The sequence below is a fragment of the Poromitra crassiceps genome (assembly GCF_964638095.1).
Source record: "Poromitra crassiceps genome assembly, chromosome: 13".
Taxonomy (NCBI): Eukaryota; Metazoa; Chordata; class Actinopteri; order Beryciformes; family Melamphaidae; genus Poromitra; species Poromitra crassiceps.
Genome location: NC_139644.1, coordinates 12,750,831 through 12,769,395, shown reverse-complemented (window position 1 = coordinate 12,769,395; position 18,565 = coordinate 12,750,831). Strand labels below are relative to the sequence as shown.

At 47.2% G+C, this 18,565-nt stretch overlaps 1 protein-coding gene across 1 annotated transcript in view; it reads right to left on the bottom strand.

Annotated features, from left to right (window-relative positions):
* cep112 (centrosomal protein 112) overlaps window positions 1–18,565 on the bottom strand; it is a gene marked incomplete at its 5' end in the record, with an annotated part of 169,800 nt that overhangs the window by 78,566 nt on the left and 72,669 nt on the right. Inside the window, 3 exons of the mRNA XM_083648557.1 lie at window positions 2,051–2,188; window positions 10,972–11,079; window positions 15,179–15,314. Coding sequence (XP_083504683.1) covers window positions 2,051–2,188; window positions 10,972–11,079; window positions 15,179–15,314 — 382 coding nt within the window. The remainder of the gene's footprint in view (window positions 1–2,050; window positions 2,189–10,971; window positions 11,080–15,178; window positions 15,315–18,565) is intronic.

The following is an 18,565-nucleotide window of genomic DNA, read 5'->3' as shown; positions in this document are numbered from 1 at the left end:
AACAGGAAGTGAGAATATCAGATCAATGCTGGGGAAGTTTGTTTTCCTGCGCCGCCTCCCGAGATGCGGCGTTTGTCAAGGCTGCGCGTCACTTTGACACGAACAAGACGGGATGTTATCAGCAGACATGTCCCCGTGGGACGGCATCTCCAAAAACCCAACGCGCAAAACACACTGGCTGGTGCCACCGGGTGCTCTGATAGACATCTCCCCGAAAATATAAGAGAGAGAGAGAGAGAGGGGAGAGGAGAGGAGAGAGAGAGCAGAGGAGAGGAGAAGGAAAGGGAAGATACTACTTTTTTGGCATTACAGTATATATATAAAGACATTTAGAGTGCTGTGTGGCAAACAGGCAGACCAAGCAGTCTGGTAGGCCTCATAATAAACCCAGTATCTCAATGTCTCACAGAGGTCATGAGTGAAGGTCAGGAGAACATCTCGACATTCCTGCTCTCAATGGGGGGGCATTTTGAGCTTCAGCTGGAGCACACCACCTAGTGTCACTGTTTTGTCTGTGAAACATGAGGATAAGACAAACCGCAGAAAAGAAAAACAAATAGTTCCAGTTTGACAGACTGGACAGCCTCCAAGTCCTGCCATTATTGTTGTATTCCACATGACAAATAGACTTCACCCGTGAATACTGTGAAACAATATTGTTTCAACGTGTTTCTCACTATGTGATTGTGAATGCAGCTCTTGTTGAGGAAACTTGTTCAATTGCCACACGACCTGTGCAGTAAAATAGCCGGTGCAAGGTGCATGTGAGAATTGTTTCAATTGTTGGGTCTAAAATAAAGAGTCTGGTCTTCTACCTTGTGTTAAGCACCTTCAGATAACTCTCGTTATGATTTGGCACTATATAAATATTAATTGATTGATTGATAAGTATAATCAATGTAATTATAGTAGGGCTAAATATAAATTACTCTATAAATCACGACGGGTACATTATTGCAGTAGGTGATGAAAAAAAATACAAAAATTAAAAATTGCAGCGATTTCGTTGCCAATCAGTTGCAGTGTTGGCTGTCTGGCGCCACCTGTGCCCACATTCGCTGTGAGCACCACTTGTCCCAAAAACACAGCATATGCCCAGCTGGACCCCCGTCTTCAGCTAGGAGCCAATAAAACAAAATTCTCTTCATGCTGACAATGTTCATTTCATCAGGAAGCTTGAGGAGTCAAACACATCCCCAGTTGGGGGCTGGTCTGTCGAATGGCTTCCCACAGAGCGCCATGCTAGCCCAGGGCTGGAGAGGAAGGGGGGTTAGAAGAGGAAGACCTGCTGCTGGCCTGGCTAAATGGTACCAGAACAGCCTTATGGTGTCAGGGACTTCCATCAATATAGTCCCAAATGGCATGCATTCGTTATGGCTGTCCACGCTGTATAGTAAGAGAATAACTGGTGTTGTCCGGGGGGGAGAGGGCTACCTGCGGTGCTAAACACAGCTAGTCTTCGGTGGGAGTACAGGGCGCTCGACGCGGGTCCACGGCTGATATGAAGCCGTGTGGCGGAAAAGAAAAGAGAAATGCCAACCCAGGGTTTTTAGAAGAAAAGGCCGGTGCTCAAAAGAACATGACGGTTTCTTCATCTGGATACCTGTGGTTTCTGCATTTCAACTCTTTTTTTTAAAACTTCTATCGCGAAACCCCGCTGCGATAAAAAAAGAAAGAAAATCTGAATAACATTAGAAGTTAGGGCAGTGTGATTTTTCATTTCGTTTAACCTACGTTGTACCCCGTTACACACAAAAATGTTTAGCGCAAATCATTTCTTTAAATTAAAATAGAATTATCAAAATTATCCCGAACCCACACGCCAAGTACACACCCATGTATGAGAAGATACATTCAGTACCAATATCTACCTAGCGGCAGGTACTGTAAAAAAAAAAAAAAAAGTACCCCAACCCGCTGCGCTTTTGAAACCCCAGGAAAACCGGCAAAGGGGGAAAACACAAAATGGTTGACCACGGGAGAGCGTGCGTGTGTGTGTGTGTGTGTGTGTGTGTGTGTGTGTGAGAGCGGATCAGTGGAGACCCCCTACCTGGGCATGGCGCTTCCTCCCCTCCTGGCTGAGCTGCTGGTGCTGCTGCAGGGCGGCCCTGGCCCGGTCCTGCTCGGCGCTGTGCTGCTGCTGCAGCCGCGTCCACTCCAGCTCCTGCTGCACGCGCCCATCCGCCATCTGATTGGACAAAGCAGGGCGAGGAGAGACTTCATCAGCCAAACACACACACGGAACAGCCCTGTCGTCATGACAACTCGTCCATCCACCCATCCCTCCAACCCAGGCACCCGTGCGCCCGACCAAACGGTGGGATGGCGGAAAAACAAACCCAAAAAAAAAAATCCAGGAAAGAAAAGTTTGTTGATTTCCTCACATTGTGACCCGACGACATAATGCGACATGTTTGCGTCATATTTACCTCATGGTGTTGGTCATCCCCCCCCCTCCCTCCCACGCCGATTGGACAGCCCGGCCCTCCGTGTTCCACTCCCCTCGCCCTTCAAATCTGTCCCCCTCGCCCTTCTCTGCACTCGGCATATAAAAGAGCAGCTAGTTTGAGCTGTGCATGATGCAAAGCTGGAAGGGGTTAGCCATCTGGCTGCGCTAACTTCCCGATGCCCCATGCTATGCGTCTGACAGCATGGCAAAATGGGCTTAGGGTGACGACTACGTTCATTATTATAATATACGCCCATATCAGAAAACACGAGGAGAGGGAGGAGAGGACGGCGCAAACTTTTGGAGGAGTCGAGGGGAAATGAAAATAAAGCAAAAGGAAGCTTGACACCGCTGCCTTTAACTGTAATCTATTGAATTAATGCAGATTATTCAAATCAAGAGGATCACCGGTCAAATTCATCAGTTCATGAATCAGTTTCGGTTTCCGTGGTCACACAAGTTATGGGATTAAGCCCTAATAGGCGATGTGTTTTCCAGCAATTATTGCCATCATAGGGTTCATGCTACAAATGAGGGATATTTTGAATGAGTGAACGGCGAAGCCTTGCACGCCCCAATCTATGCTAACGGTATAGCCATGCAGCTCAGGCTCAGTGGAGTTACACCCAGCTACACACACACACACACACACACACACTACAGTAGGGCAAATCAAACACTTCCAACTGAACGCAAAAAGCCACGATTTCTCAGGGCTTAATCGTCCTGTCAGCTGAAGCGAGTGTGTAGTATCCCGGCATGGCTGTTGAGCGGAGTCACCTGCTGTGAGGTGAGCCTGGACTGGCCAGCCCGAGCCCCCCCCCCCCCCCCCCCCCCCAAGCCTTTCCCAGGCTCCGTTCCGTTCCCACTCCCCCATGGCGGGAGGACCAGTGACCCCCATCCCGTCCCGCCGCGCAGCCCCCAGCCGGAGCCTTGAAAGGCCAGCAGGGGCCTGGAGGGGCCCACACTCGCCTCCCTGCTTTGAAGCTAATCCCCTGCACATTGTGCTGGACGGCACCCTACCTGGCCTGCCAGAGGAGCCTCTGTCCCCGGTGGCCGCTCCGTGCCTAGCTCTCTCCTGGGACGTTGTTGCGTTGCTATTCAGACTTCAGAGCAGGTGATGAATGGGGGGCTATCTACAGGACGCCGGATCCCCTCCCCGGCAGAGACAGGAAGGCCACAATAGACGCTTCATTTTTAGCAAGACAATAATTTACTCTTCGGCTTATGGGAGAGCTCTGCTAAATACCCTCCACAAAAAGGCAGCGGGAGGAATGAGAGCTCAATAAAAAAATCTATTTTCTTCTCTGTGGCTCAGTTATTGGTGTTGCAGGCGGACACACACACACACACACACACACACACACACACACACACACACACACACACACACACACACCAAACAACTCATAGATTGGCATGTTCCCAAGAAAAACTACAGAAACATCAAAGCTTCATCAAACCAGCAGCACTAGACTCAGACTGTAGGCTACATCTTCCACATGCCATCGCTGGAGACGTTGAGCTCCACACCGACTCCACGAAGTTTTGCGCTGCCTCCTCTGTCTGTGTGCAGTACTTCACTTTCCATTCACTGACATCAGAGAGACAGTTGAGATGGGCGAGCCAGGGGGCATTCTCCTGACTGACACGACTGATAAGCAGGAGGTTGCTACGAGAACTCCACAGCAGGACAGCAGGACACGCAGCAACAGCTGGGTGTCTGTGAATGGTGGAGGGGGAGGACGTCCTGCCTTTACGGGTCGCTCCCGTCTCGGGCCGTGGGGGGTTTGGCTCCCGTCTCGGGCCGTGGGGGGTTCTGGAGGAAGAGAGGGAGGTGAAACCAGGACGAGGAAATGGGCAAGATAGGTCCGCTGAGAGAGAAAAAAACAACAACAGCAAAAGAAGAAGACGGAGTGGAGAGGAGCTGATGGAGAGCCGACCCAGCGAGGAGCCTGGTTGTGACATCACGTGTGCAGTGGAGGATGCTGGGTGCTGCGGTTCTTAAAGGGGCCCGGCGTGGCGCTTCTGAGGGAAGGCTGAGGCGGTTACAGGCACAGCGTGGGGGCCACAGATACAGAGTGGGTCCGGTGTTACGACACAGCACGACTCCTGTCAGCCTGGGCTCAAACGCTTGTGTGTGTGTGTGTGTAGGCATTGCACACATTGATGGGACAGTGAGGTAATGGGCTTCTAACAACCCCAGGGGGGCGATGTGAAATCTTTGGGAGGGGGGGGGGGGGGGGGGGGGTGTATCGGGGAGAACGGGACAGACAGAAGCTCTGTCTGGTCTCAGCAGGGGAGGCCGGTGAGTGTGAGAAGGGAGGAGAGACAACCTCCTTATTCCTCACTAGTCCCGTTTCCATTCAGGTTTTGCGCAAATTCTAAGCGAACTTTTGAAAAGTTGACAATGCTTTTTTTCCTGAGTTTTCCCCCATTTTCTCCACCCTCTGCCGATCTGGGGAGAGCCGTAGACTAGCACCATGCTTCCTCCGACACATGCGCTAGTTGCCAGCCGCTTCTTTTCACCTGACAGCGGGGGGCTTCACGGGCAGGACGTAGCACGTGGGAGGATCACGCTATTCCCCACCTGTTCCCTTCCACCCCGACCAGGCGCCCCCGATCGACCAGAGGAGGCGCTAGTGCAGCGACCAGGGTATACTTTTGGCAACCCAGTTTAGATTAAACCACGCCCAGAACTCATTTGATTGGCCGCCCCCTCATACGTGACTCTGCCCTCCGCCACGCCTGACAAGCAGGCATGTACTGGTCAAAACGGTTTCCCCCAAAGTCAAGTGTGTTTTCCCTGTTACATAAGGAAGCCGCGATGCGCTGCCCCCCCCCGCTCCTAGTTCTCCGAGCCACACATCTCCAGGGGAACGAGGAACGGGAGGAAACGGGGAAAACACACTCGACTTCGGGGGAAGAGTTCCCTTACATCTCAAGGGGGAAGACAAGTAGATGGAGAGAGAGAGAGAGAGAGAGAGAGAGCTTTCCAATGGTTACTCACCATAGGAGAAGTAATAATTATTATGTCATGTAATCTGCTGGTGGCCATATTTCTTCCTTTATTGCAGTGATGAGTAAAGCCTTTGGGTGTAATAGTTTATTTGATCTGCAGCAGGATTATCAGGCCATTTGCAGAAGGCATCGCAGCAGACCGGACACGCCGTCAGCTGACACAGGGCCCAGCTTATCAGTCATGTGATTTAAATGTTCACTACGTCAGAACTTATTCAAAAAAAGCTGTTTCCATCTGACATTTTGCGTATTAACTGTTTTATAAAAAAGGTCAAAACCACCTCAAGTGAGCCCAAAACCTTTTGTGAAATTGAGGACTTTTTTTTCATCGAATGTTGCCATTTCCATCAACATCAGGGAAGCCTCATGTGATACTTCAGAAATGTGCATCAAAACACATTGATGGAAACACGACTTACGTACGAATTGAACAATTGAAGATGAGCAGCTTTGAGCATGTTTGTGTTTGTCTGTGTATACACATGCTTCTTGCACACCCCCATTTACATCTGGTTTTTAAATGCGACCATTATCCACATAACATTATCCGGATACAGGTCACATTTAAAAGCCAGGTGTAAACGGGGTGTTGTTGGTGTGGCGGCCTAACATCTGAAGAACAGGGCTGTTTAAGGGTTTGCTCGACTCGCCGGGGGTCATGACTCCAAACCGGCCAGTTTGACCTCACTGCGTCAGACCAACGTCAAGGGCTCCGGTCAGGGTCGCCGTGACGTCCGGGCGCAGCCGGGGTCAGCCGGGAAAACAACTCCTTCATACATAGCTCCCATTTTAAAGTCTCATTGAAGCTGCCCCCGCGGAATGTTCCTTTGTGACCGTCTGAATGGACAAACTTGACCCCCGGCAACCTTGAGACACCAATCGTTCTCGAGTGTAGGCACAATGCGCACAACACACGCACACACACACACACATAGGCAGGCACGCACGCACACACACACATAGGCAGGCAGGCACGCACACACACACAGGCATGGGTGAACGGGTACACACAAAGTACTAGCAGTCACGCCTGCGTACACGCTACATGTGTGCATGCTACATGTGTGCACGCTACATGTGTGCACGCTACATGTGTGCACGCGGTTGTGCACACACAGAAATGAATGAATAATGGGCGTCGTCGGCCTGTCCGGGTAGTGCAGCGGTAGATTCCCTGCCTTCCAACACGAGTGCCGCAGGTTCGAACCCCCATGTTCCCTCCGGCTTGGTCGGGCGTCCATATACAGTGTCTGCAGGTGGGAAGCTGGAATAAGGGTATCTCAGAGCAATTTAGAGAGAGAGCGGCGTCAGCGGAGGACCAAAATGCGTGACTCATTAGTCAATGAACAGCCAGGAAGGGGTCTCGCGCTACTTTTGAATGCTAAAATAAAGCTGATAATGTACAGTTTGATTATATATATATATATTTTTTTTTTAAGTACAACACAAACTGTCCGGGGGGTACGGTGGTGCAGTGGTAAGCGCTGTCGCCTCACAGCTCGAAGGTCCTGGGTTCGATTCCCACCTGGGACGCTGTGAACGCTGAAGGAATGCGTGCCCGTCCACATGTCCTCGAGTGCCCACTGCCCGGGTGGGGTCGTCAAAAGGGCCTTTCTGTGTGGAGTTTGCATGTTCTCCCCGTGCCTCCCGGGGGTTTCCTTCATATAGGAACCCCCTTCACCAAAACATGCAATATCCTGGTTGCTAATGTGGTTCCTCCTCTGGTCGTTAAGGGCGCCTGTTCAGAGGGAGGGGAACTGGTTGGAATAGACCAAATCAGCGGGATGTTTACATTTACTTCCGGGTACCCCTGAGGTCCACACATTATAATGGCGGTGGACGGCACAAACTGACATGTTGAAGACAAAAACAGACAAAGAAGACAAAAATGGTTCGTCCGTGTTGTGTTGTTGTTTAATATCATTCATAACAACACTTTCACTAACGTTAGTGGAGACCAGACTAGCTAATTTACCTGTTGGACCAGACTAGAGTAGACTTGAAGCTAAATTAAATTGACCTGGCGTCAGTAGCTCTGTCTGTACCAGGCTCTTTCTCGCCGAGAAGAGCCTGGTGACGCGAGGTTACTCTGTCTGTAACGTAAAAAAACAGCGAGTTTGACAGACAAACAAACTTTATTAGCTAGCTAACACTACATAAAACAAACAGAAAAGAAAGGCTAGATACGTCGGACAAGCATGTTTACCAACCGTTTAACCATTTAAATTGAAAGTAGTCGGCCGAAAACAACGAGAGGGTTTGACAGCATTTATATGACAACACGCACATTTAAACCTGCCGCCTTTCCCAAGTGGTACCCGGAAGTAAATTTGTTTACATGGTGACGTCACGGTGATTTGGTCTATAGAACCTCCCACGTGCTATGTCCTACCGGTGAAGCTTCCTCTGGCAGGTGAAAAGAAGCAGCTGGCTAACTGCCCATGTCTCGGAGGAAGCATGGAGCCAGTTTCGGCTCTCCCCAGATCGGCAGAGGGTGGAGTAGCAACCAGGATAAATAAATTAAAATTAGCACTTGCCATTTTCTGGCAACTCGACAGTGCTGCTCAATACAGGACCTTACTTCCTGGAACTCTTGAGAGTAAAAAAACGGGTCCATTGGAGTGAATGGAGATGTCGTGACTCTTCTATATACATGGCTCTGGGGTATGTGTGCCGGTATGTGTCTGAAAAAAAAAACTTGATAAAAAAAGAAAGAAAAAGAAATTCATGAATAATGAATGATAACGCGCCCACACACTCTCTCTCTCCCCGCGCGCTATCTGTGAAACCAGTGTCACCAGCACACACACACACACACCCAGCTATCACATCAACGCACAGACAGGGCCTTCATCTTGGCAGGTCTTTATCTCCAACACAAAAGGCTTCCTGGTGTGCTGCTAACCCTATGTAGTTGTCTTCAACTGTCAACTAGCTCTCCTCAGCATCTCTCCCCTCTCTGTAAGCGCCATAATGCCCATTATCGTCACTTGAATATTCCCTCTCCAACACTTTGATTCCTCTCCTATTTCTCACATGAGATGGAATTGATGATTCCTCCTCCGAGAGAGAGAGAGACAGAGTTGGCACAACACACAACACGGATACAGTCTCACAGTAACAGGATAATTACAGGAGAATGAACAATGTCTTTTGAATATAAATATAATGTGTTTAATGCGGGAACTGACGTTACTCTCCATTTTATGACTAAAAAGATGTGTTTCCCACTTTCTCCCATCAAACTTGTTTTTGGCTTTTTGTTTTAAATACTTCAAAATTCATAAAAGGTGAAATGTGACTTTACCCGTAAATGTTATTATGACTACAAACAAAACTATTCAAAATGTGACTTTACCTGACAGGTGTCAGGTGTCAGAGGGCACTCTGTCTCGTGCCTTCTGGTTCTGCCCTTCATTGACGGGTTTCTGGGCCAAAATATTTGACTGGTACTCTAAGCCTACAAAATAACCCTTCAGCCGGAGGCAGAAATCGCCATCTTTGGTTGCTCAGAGTCCTCTCTGAACTTTCCTACAGCTGTGCAACAGTCTCTGACACAGGGGACTATTGTGGCCAAGAAACTCATTCTGCCGGAATGGAAGTCCCCCTCTCCTCCTCTTTTTGAGCCATGGTTGGCGGACCTGTTTTTGGCCGACACCTTGATGAGGTTAGGGGGCGACCGCTGAGACTCGCCCGGCTGGTTTTTCATGAACCCCTTGCGTGGGATCCCACGTATGACATCTCTTGGAAGCACATGGACACCTCTAGCAGCTGGTAGCACCATGTTGTATCATTGAAATGTTGAATATTGTTTTTTCTTTCTTTCTTTCTTTCTCTGTCTGAGGTGGTTTGTTTTTTTGATGTTCTGAAAACTGAAAATAAAATATTGGGGGGAAAAAAGTGACTTTACCCATAAATGTTATTATGACTACAAACAAAACTATTCAAACACGGAGCAAATCGATAATGGAATCACATTTCTCCACTTGCCGGTTTAAACACGACCCTCACATCCTCCCACTCACAACTATCTACAGCCATTGAAATGCAGCGGACGTGCATCTGCCTTGGAGATGAGTGCTGGCATGCTTATTAACGGGCAGGTTGAGTGCTCGTCGGGTGCTTAACGGGTGCCTGCAAATCAATCGTGTTTGGGATGCAGATGGGAAATAAGAGATGTTACAGTAGTTACAGCTGTAGGATCTCAAGGCGTATGTAGTGTAGTGCCGCACGGCCATACCATATCACACGGAGAGATACAACATATTTTTACCACCTTCCTTTAAAAGGTTGAATGCTTCTATATGACTTTATTCATGCTGAGTGAGGCTGCATGGACTAGAGTTCTAAGTCTTTGATCTCACAGTTCACACATCCAATCTGTTGCCAAGTACAGCTGCATTGGCACGGCTAAAATCATATATGCCTGATAATTTTTGCTAGAAATTGTGCACATACATAACTATTAATCACAATTAGTAGTTCAGATGATTAAGTTATTGAATGTTGTTCATTTTCAAGGACCCCTTACAAGATAGAAAATATACCGGGGACCCCCTCATTCTGATTTGTGATTTTGGGCTAAGCTTAATTGTTTCCACGGTAACGTGACTTTATTAAATTGATTAGGTTTGTTAGATTGGAATGTAATCCATGAACCATTTTAGATTTAAAGCATAAAATATTTCCGTTGAACTACAGTATGAAGCGTTTGCACGGACTCCCATTTGAGAACCACTGATTTAATGCACTATTTTCATCTTATGTCACTGTCACTCTTGAGTATCTTCACAGAATTAAACAAGTTACACAGTGTGGTTTACACAACACACACAAGCACCACCAGGTGACAAAAGCCAATATTCTGGTATAAAAACGTAATCTTCTAAACATATGTAGTAGGATTAGATTAAATTACACACCTTGTATGGTAACATTTGCCACAAGGCCAATGAAGTTTAAGTAGACTAATAGAAATGTAAATTGTCCTCTGTGCCTCCGAGCCTGCGATAATATCCCTTCCTGTGAGTTAATTGAATCAGATGCCTGGTGAAAAGCGGTCTTCCTATCAGCACGCTAGATATCAATGAGGAGTGAAACTGGTTTTGGAGATTCCTCATCGGGAGGAGAGTGATGGAGATGGAGCTGATAGGAGAGGACCTTGCGTCTGCGACGCAGATTGCATTTAGTTTTCAATTGGGGAAGGTTTTAGATCTTTATTGAGAGCCCGATCTCGGCTTAATCGAAAGCGTGTCGCTTATCATGAGGAATTAATCAGGCGGAACAGATGGAGGGAGGAATAGCAGACTATTCCAAATGAATGTCAGGCCCTGGCTGGCTCCAACAGGCCAAGTGTTCGCTGATAAGGGCAAAAGATAACAATGTTGACAGTCAGACAGACAGTTAGACCGAGACACAGACAGCCAGACAGAAAGCCACACACACACACACACACACACACACACACACACACACACACACACACACACACACACACAGACCTGCTGCTCATATTTGTGTCTGAGCGCGTCTAGATGTTGGGAGAACTCCTTGGCTTGACTCTCTCTGAGGGACTTGGAGCGGATCAGGTCCTCCTCCACTTTCTCCATCTGGAAGCAGCACATGGTGAGAGAAAACAAAGGCTAGGCTGTCAGTTTTGTGACGGAAAACAGTTCAGTGTTGTTTTCTTTCCGATCATTAAACACAAGCGTGATCAAAACCTTAAGGCCGTTATTAATCTGTAATGGATTAATGATTCTGTCAACAATACGCATACGAGTTTCTACGCAAAACCTCAGAGCCCAAACATATTGGGATAAACTGATTAACGAGACGACTGAACAGCATTTTAGTCGCAACTTTGATCCACTGCCGAAATGCTTCGATCTCGAAAGCATTTGGACACAGACAGCTGGTAAAAACAACCAGGGAAAAATATGTTGTTTGAGGTGACGCATGCATAATCAATGCAATGACAATAAACATAAACTACAATCAATCGAATGCACGCAGCAGCTGCAATGCATCTCCGGAATGCTGCAGGTGTCATGGATTTTTTAATTTGAAATGAATGAATTGTGACCCCAGCTGAAAATAATCACTGAGTATGTTTACATGGAGTGTGTTTACATGCACTGACAGTGGGATACGCGCTATTATCGGGTTAAAAGGTCGTTATAGGATTATGGAAGCTCCGATAAACACACCTAGCTTTTTGCTAACTCTACCGTTTCCTTCAGTGCATGGCCCAATCTCAAAGTCCACACTCACAGTCTTTAAGGCGCATTCCCGCTACTTACTATAATGTATGTAAACACGTCAATCAGATTAATCCCATTACCTCACTATTTCCAGTTATCGGATTATTGTGTGCGTGTAAACAGTGCTCACTGACAATTCAAAAAGATGCGGTGGGATGCTGATTTTAAAATGGGAGACATGAAGAGAGAGCTATAGAGAGAGGAAAATGGTGATAAAGATAAGATAGTCAGTTTAGATATAACCAGAGAGTGAGAGAGAGGAAGATGAGAGAAAGATGGAGGGATGAAGAAGAGTGAAAAGCTCTTTTGAAATACTTTCTGCAACATTAACGACTTAGCGGGAGAACGTGATGGAGCGATGCAGACGTGGGGTGGGGGCAAAGAGAGAGAGAGAGAGAGCTAGGGGAAAGGGAGAGAGAGAGAGAGAGCGAGGTAGGGGAAAGAGAGAGAGAGGTAGGGGAAAGGGAGAGAGAGAGAGAGCGAGGTAGGGGAAAGTGAGAGATAGAGAGAAGATGACGGGGGATGCAGAAGAGATTGCTCCCCTCTCTCTCATGGCTTTGATGTGGGCTGAGGATAAAGTCAGATTGGAGATTGGGATGCCAGGGGCTCACTGGGGAAAAGAAGAAGAGAGCAGGAGATGGGAGGATGAGAGCAGGAGAGAAAAAAAATGAGTAGGAGGAAGAAGGGGAGGAATACAGGCAGCAGCAACACAGAGATTTCCACTTGAGTCTACGGGGAACAAGGGTTGTTTTGAGGAAGGGGGGGGGGCACCACGGACACTCCCCGTGCAAAGCTCCACGTAGGAATCTGACTCTAAACACCACACCATCACTCTCTTACCTAAACACCACACCATGACTCTCTTACCTACATCTGCCCACGCCACGCCCACGAGCACTCGGGCTCAAAAACTTGCTAATCACCCTATTGTGCCTACTTACACCCCTTTCAAACTTTCAGGACCGCACTCGATGCTGCCGGCCCGTCAATAAAAGCCCACACACAGTCTATACCCAAAAGTGCTTTAACAAAAAGGCCCCATAGCCAAACTGACTTGTTAAGAACTTACAGCGTCAGAAGTTTACAGCCGAGTGCGTTATCGATTTGCGGAGCCCACGCGGTGTGGTGGGAGCGGCTGAACGTGAGGCCTGGCCTAATGTACTAATTAGTCCGGCTGCTCCACGCCGCCGTCTCCGTGCTCTCCGCCGATACCCGGCCAGCCCACGGCACGCCCACTGAGGGCCGCCGGGGTCAGAGGAGCGAGTGCGTTTCCCTTAATGATCGGCATAATAAAGGGGTGTTTTATTCATTTGGAATACATTGAAATGCCTTGGGGAGGAGGTTGTTCTCGGCTCTTGCATATTATTTTCACTAATAAGACCTCTGTGAGAGAAGCACGGTGTACTTTGTCGTGTTCTACGTTATGCGAGAGGTGAACGGGGGCAGTTAGAGGCTGATTGGTAGACAGCATGAGCGATGGCCGCCCCTAATGGTACACAGCATTGCACCAAGGGAGGGAGGGGGGAGTGAGTTATTGTCATTGCTTTTATTATTATAATGATTGTTTATTCATTTATACTTCCTACATTCACTACTGCTATCATTTATTATTGTTGTTCCCGTTTGATGTGCTATAATTGAAATGCTTTAGTGACACGACATGTCATGCTAATTAAGCTCATTGACTGAGAGAGAGAGAGAGAGAGAGAGAGAGAGAGAGAGAGAGAGAGAGAGAGAGAGACACGGAGGAATGCGAGCGCAGCCAGCGTGGCGCCCTGGTGCATCTGTGGTCAGGCTGTGTCGGTGCAGCTTCAGACAGTACAGAATGTGCATGTGTGTGTGTGTGTGTGTGTGTGTGTGTGTGTGCCTGACTGTGATGGTGCTTAAAGAACATCTGTATTGTCTTGGTTTGATCACTGGCTGTCAAACAGCCGCTGGCTTTGTGCTCCTCACGCAAAACAACAGAAAGGAGGAGCGGGGTAAAAGTGACGTGCTAATAATGTGTGAGAGAGAGGAGGGAAACTGGAGCACGCCCATCAGCTTGGAGCTGCAAACCTGTCGAGCGGTTAGCTACAATATGACCAAATCAATCAGTCGACGAGGCAATTAGGAGATGGATTTCGATTTGAAAAGACGTTGGCTGTATTTCCCTTCCTCAATCATCAGCAATCAATTATCCAAAGAGAATGAGACACCTATTGGGCGACGGCCAGATGTGTACGTCTGACGCTCATGTCCACTTTGACTCTGATGACGACACACAGTTGCTGTTCAAATCTGATTTCATCAGTTTCTCTCCCATCTCACTTTATAGTAAACTTGCGAGGCAGACGGATTTGCGAGATCACGATCACGCGAGAAATCCATGCAAGCTATTGGTTTAACGCCATTCAAGCAGTGTGCCGGACCAATCGGTGTCCAGAGGCAGCAATGGGCGGGATTTAGGTGTGACGACAGCAAGAAGCGAGGTCATGATAGGCAGATGGTTCATCCAATCACATGCCATGTATTTTTTTTAACGCGCCTGCCCTTTTCGAAAGTTCCCAAAGACGACGCCACAAATAGTGTAATAGTAATGTAACAAACCAGTGTCAGGTTAACTTTATTGTCTTATGCCTGGGAAGCACAACTGCTAGGTTTAACCACATGAATGTACATGAAAAGTGCACATCTTACTAGTATAATAGGGTGCCGCAACCCACAATTGCTCAACTGATCATGTGGCACGGTGGCGCAGTGGTAGCGCTGTTGCCTCACAGCAAGAAGGTCCTGGGTTCGACTCCCACCAGAGATGCTGTTGGCACTGGGGATATGCCTTCGGTGCCTGGTGCCCAAGTGGGCTATTTCGTGAAAAGGGCCTTTCTGTGTGGAGTTTGCATGTTCTCCCTGTGTTCACTTGGGTTTCCTCAATACAACATCAGTATGGGCCCCCACTATAAACATGCAGGTCGCTGCACTAGCGCCTCCTCTGGTCGGTCGGGGTGCCTGTTCAGTGTGGAAGGGAACTGGCGGGAATAGCGCGATCCTCCCACGTGCTACGTCCTGCTGGTGAAGCTCCCCCAGTCAGGTGAAAAGAAGCGGCTGGCAACTGCACACGTGTCGGAGGAAGCATGGTGCTAGTCTACGGCTCTCCCCAGATGAGCAGAGGGTGGAGCAGCGACAGGGGCAGCAGGGGGGGATTGGCCAAGTACAATTGGGGAGAAAATAATAATAAAAAAGAACAAGAATCGTTTCAATTGTTGAGTGTAAAATAAAAGCAAAGAGCCTGGTCTTCTACCCACTCTATTTGTAAAGCACTTTGAGATAACACTTGTTATGATTTGGCAATATAAATTTAAATTTGACTGATTGTGTCTATTACGCCTCTAGGTGTGTGTGTGTGTGTGTGTGTGTGTGTGTGTGTGTGTGTGTGTGTGTGTACGTGTGTGTGTGTGTGTGTGTATCAGACCTGTAGCTTCATGTCAGCATAGGTCTTCTCAGAGCTGAGCTCCACTTGCTTCTTGAACTGCTCCAGAGCGAGATCAGCCTGTTGGACTTGCTGCCTCTGGCTCTCCCTGGCTCTGATCAGCTGACTCTCCATCTGCCTTGAAAACACAACCCACACATACATACAGTACACACACACACACACACACACACACACACACACACACACACACACACACATACAGTACATGCATACACACACACACACACACACATACATATCAAACAGAAATTAATATACTGTACTGTATGTAGACAAAGAACTACAATTGCAAAACAAACATGGATTGTAAAACAACACCAGATGCAGAAATGTACTGAATATCCAGAGACAGAGGTGTTCACTGCACATATCGCACACACTAGATCCTTGGTTGACCTTGGTGATAGCGTCCACACCACTGGATAACAAAAGCACATCACAACCAACCTTCATGTAGATTTGCAGATTCCATACAGCCATTGTTAACATTGTCATTTTTAAGATTTTAATTTGGGCTTTTATGATATAGCGCAGAGTGTGGGGAAAGAGGCTATGTATGTATGAGTTGTTAGCCAGGTGGGAGCTCCCAACATGATGAACATTAGGTCTGATTTCAACCATAGATATTATATTACTATAGATGGGCCACCGCAGGCTCTGCCAATTCTAACAAATGGTAGCAGCAAGTCTCCTAAATGGGCGTGGTCAACCATTGACTCAGACCTGCCGAAAGTCTCCTAAGTGGAAAATCATGGGCAAAACCCGGGTGACAAAATGACAGGAAGTGAGTTGAAAGTTGGGCCCTCTTGCTTGAATCCCATCGTCTTTGTTTAAACCCACTCAGGCATCAAAGTGTACAGTAGGGCTGCACGAATATTGCGATTGTACCGACAGATATTGCTATTGCGATACGATTTCATTGGGAATGGCAATTTTTCAAATTTATTTTTCACACACACACATACACACAAATGTGTTGTGAGTTTTGTACAGGTTCTGTACCAAACAAGCATGTTCCCATACTTCTGGAGAATATAATTTGTAGGCCGGGACGTCTCTGTAGCGCCACAATGCTTCATTTAATGGCGTTGTGACATATTTTTACTTTATCTAATAATTGCAGGCTCTTGCGATGTGGTTATTGCACTTAGCCATATTGCGATTTGGATGAATTGTGCAGCCCTAGTGTTCAGTAACAGCAGTAACTATCAGTCTTCACAGGGTTGCCAGCTGAGGGGGTTGACACTTGACAGGCATACTGGCAGGTGCAGCCTTGTACTGAGAGCTGTCAGAGCCCAGCTACAGTACTGTAGCAGGCCCGGTATGGAAGGAATTTAAAAGAAAATATTTGTTGTTGGTGTTGAGTAATGTAAAAAACCTATCAATTTTTGAAAATTAAAATGTCTAAGGGCAAGTATTAATTGAACGTGATTTTTAATGAGTTTAACTTGAGCTATTAATTAAAATTCTGTTTTACAGTCAGTCGCATCCTTCAAGGCTGCCAACATCAAGTTAACGCTCTTCACAAGCCATTATGTCACTCAGCCAATGATTGAGTGTTATTCTCCCCACTTGGTGAAAGAGTCGCCAATTGGGTCACATCTAATAGAAGTGGGCTGCATCTTCTACGTTGCAGACAGCTCTACAGTATTCTGTCAGGCCTGGCAGGCCTACAGTTGTTTGCAGTATTGCCATATTTGGATAGTTAGCAGCGGTTGGGTAACGGTTGGGCGTAAATGCATTTTTTAAATCACGATTTTCAGAAAACCTTTCAAAAGTGATAAAAGTGGTCCTCATTTGTGAAGATGATCTTGCTGAACACGAAGTTCGCTGTTTCATAAACTTTTGTTTGACTTTTAGACGAAGGAAACAGAAGTTGTAGTCCATTGTGTACTACAATAATATAGATATTAAAAAAGTAAATAATATGACACATGTCCACTGAATGTGTATCTCCCAGGTACAGTAGCTACAGGAGCTACCGTAACACTGCTACGTACTGTAACTCCCAGGTACAGTAGCTACAGCAGCTACCATAACACTGCTAGGTAACGCCCAGGTACAGTAGCTACAGGAGCTACTGTAACACTGCTACGTAACTCCCAGGTACAGTAGCTACAGCAGCTACCGTAACACTGCTACGTAACGCCCAGGTACAGTAGCTACAGGAGCTACCGTAACACTGCTACGTAACGCCCAGGTACAGTAGCTACAGGAGCTACTGTAACACTGCTACGTAACGCCCAGGTACAGTAGCTACAGTAACACTGCTACGTAACTCCCAGGTACAGTAGCTACAGTAACACTGCTACGTAACTCCCAGGTACAGTAGCTACAGCAGCTATGGTAACACTGCTACGTACTGTAACTCCCAGGTACAGTAGCTACAGTAACACTGCTATGTAACTCCCAGGTACAGCAGCTACAGCAGCTACTGTAACTCCCAGGTACAGTAGCTACAGTAACACTGCTATGTAACTCCCAGGTACAACAGCTACAGCAGCTACTGTAACACTGCTACGTAACTCCCAGGTACAGTAGCTACAGCAGCTACCGTAACACTGCTACGTACTGTAACTCCCAGGTACAGTAGCTACAGCAGCTACCGTAACACTGTTACGTACTGTAACTCCCAGGTACTGTACAGTAGCTACAGCAGCTACCGTAACACTGCTACGTAACTCCCAGGTACAGTAGTGTTGTCACGGTTTTCGGTACTTAGTCGGTACTACATTGCTATGGTACTGACGGTACCTGTTTTTGCATGGTACCGTTTTTTTTGTTTTTTTTTAATTCAATAAACAATACTTGAGGGCTACATGCCACTGGTGTTGCAGTGTCTGCACTCACTCCCATACAGAGTTGAATGTAAGAAGTAAGCAGAAGCACATTGTTTTGTTTTTAAGTTGAAGGCTACATGCCATTTGTTCATTGGAAATGGTTGCATACTTTAATAAAGGAGAATATGTTGAAGAAATATCAGTCTGTTTTTTTTTTACCGTGGTACCGAAATTGGCACAGAGTACCGTGGAAATTCACTAGTACCGGTACCACATCACTAAGGTACAGTAGCTACAGCAGCTACCGTAACACTGCTTGGCTTCAATCCCTAGTCTGAATAATGTAGATGGATGGCAGTGTTGTGGAGAGATTCTCACTGACGATGCATGTTTTCCACTGTGTGTGTGTGTGTGTGTGTGTGGCTGTGTGCTCTTCTCCTCCTGCCTACTAAATTAAACATCTAATACATCGTATGCAGAATGAGTCCCCATGGACAGACAAGCAGGAGAAGAATGGATTTTTGTCCAGTGGGCTGAGACTCTAAAACCAATTCAAAGTACAACCACAACCCACAAGGTACATTTA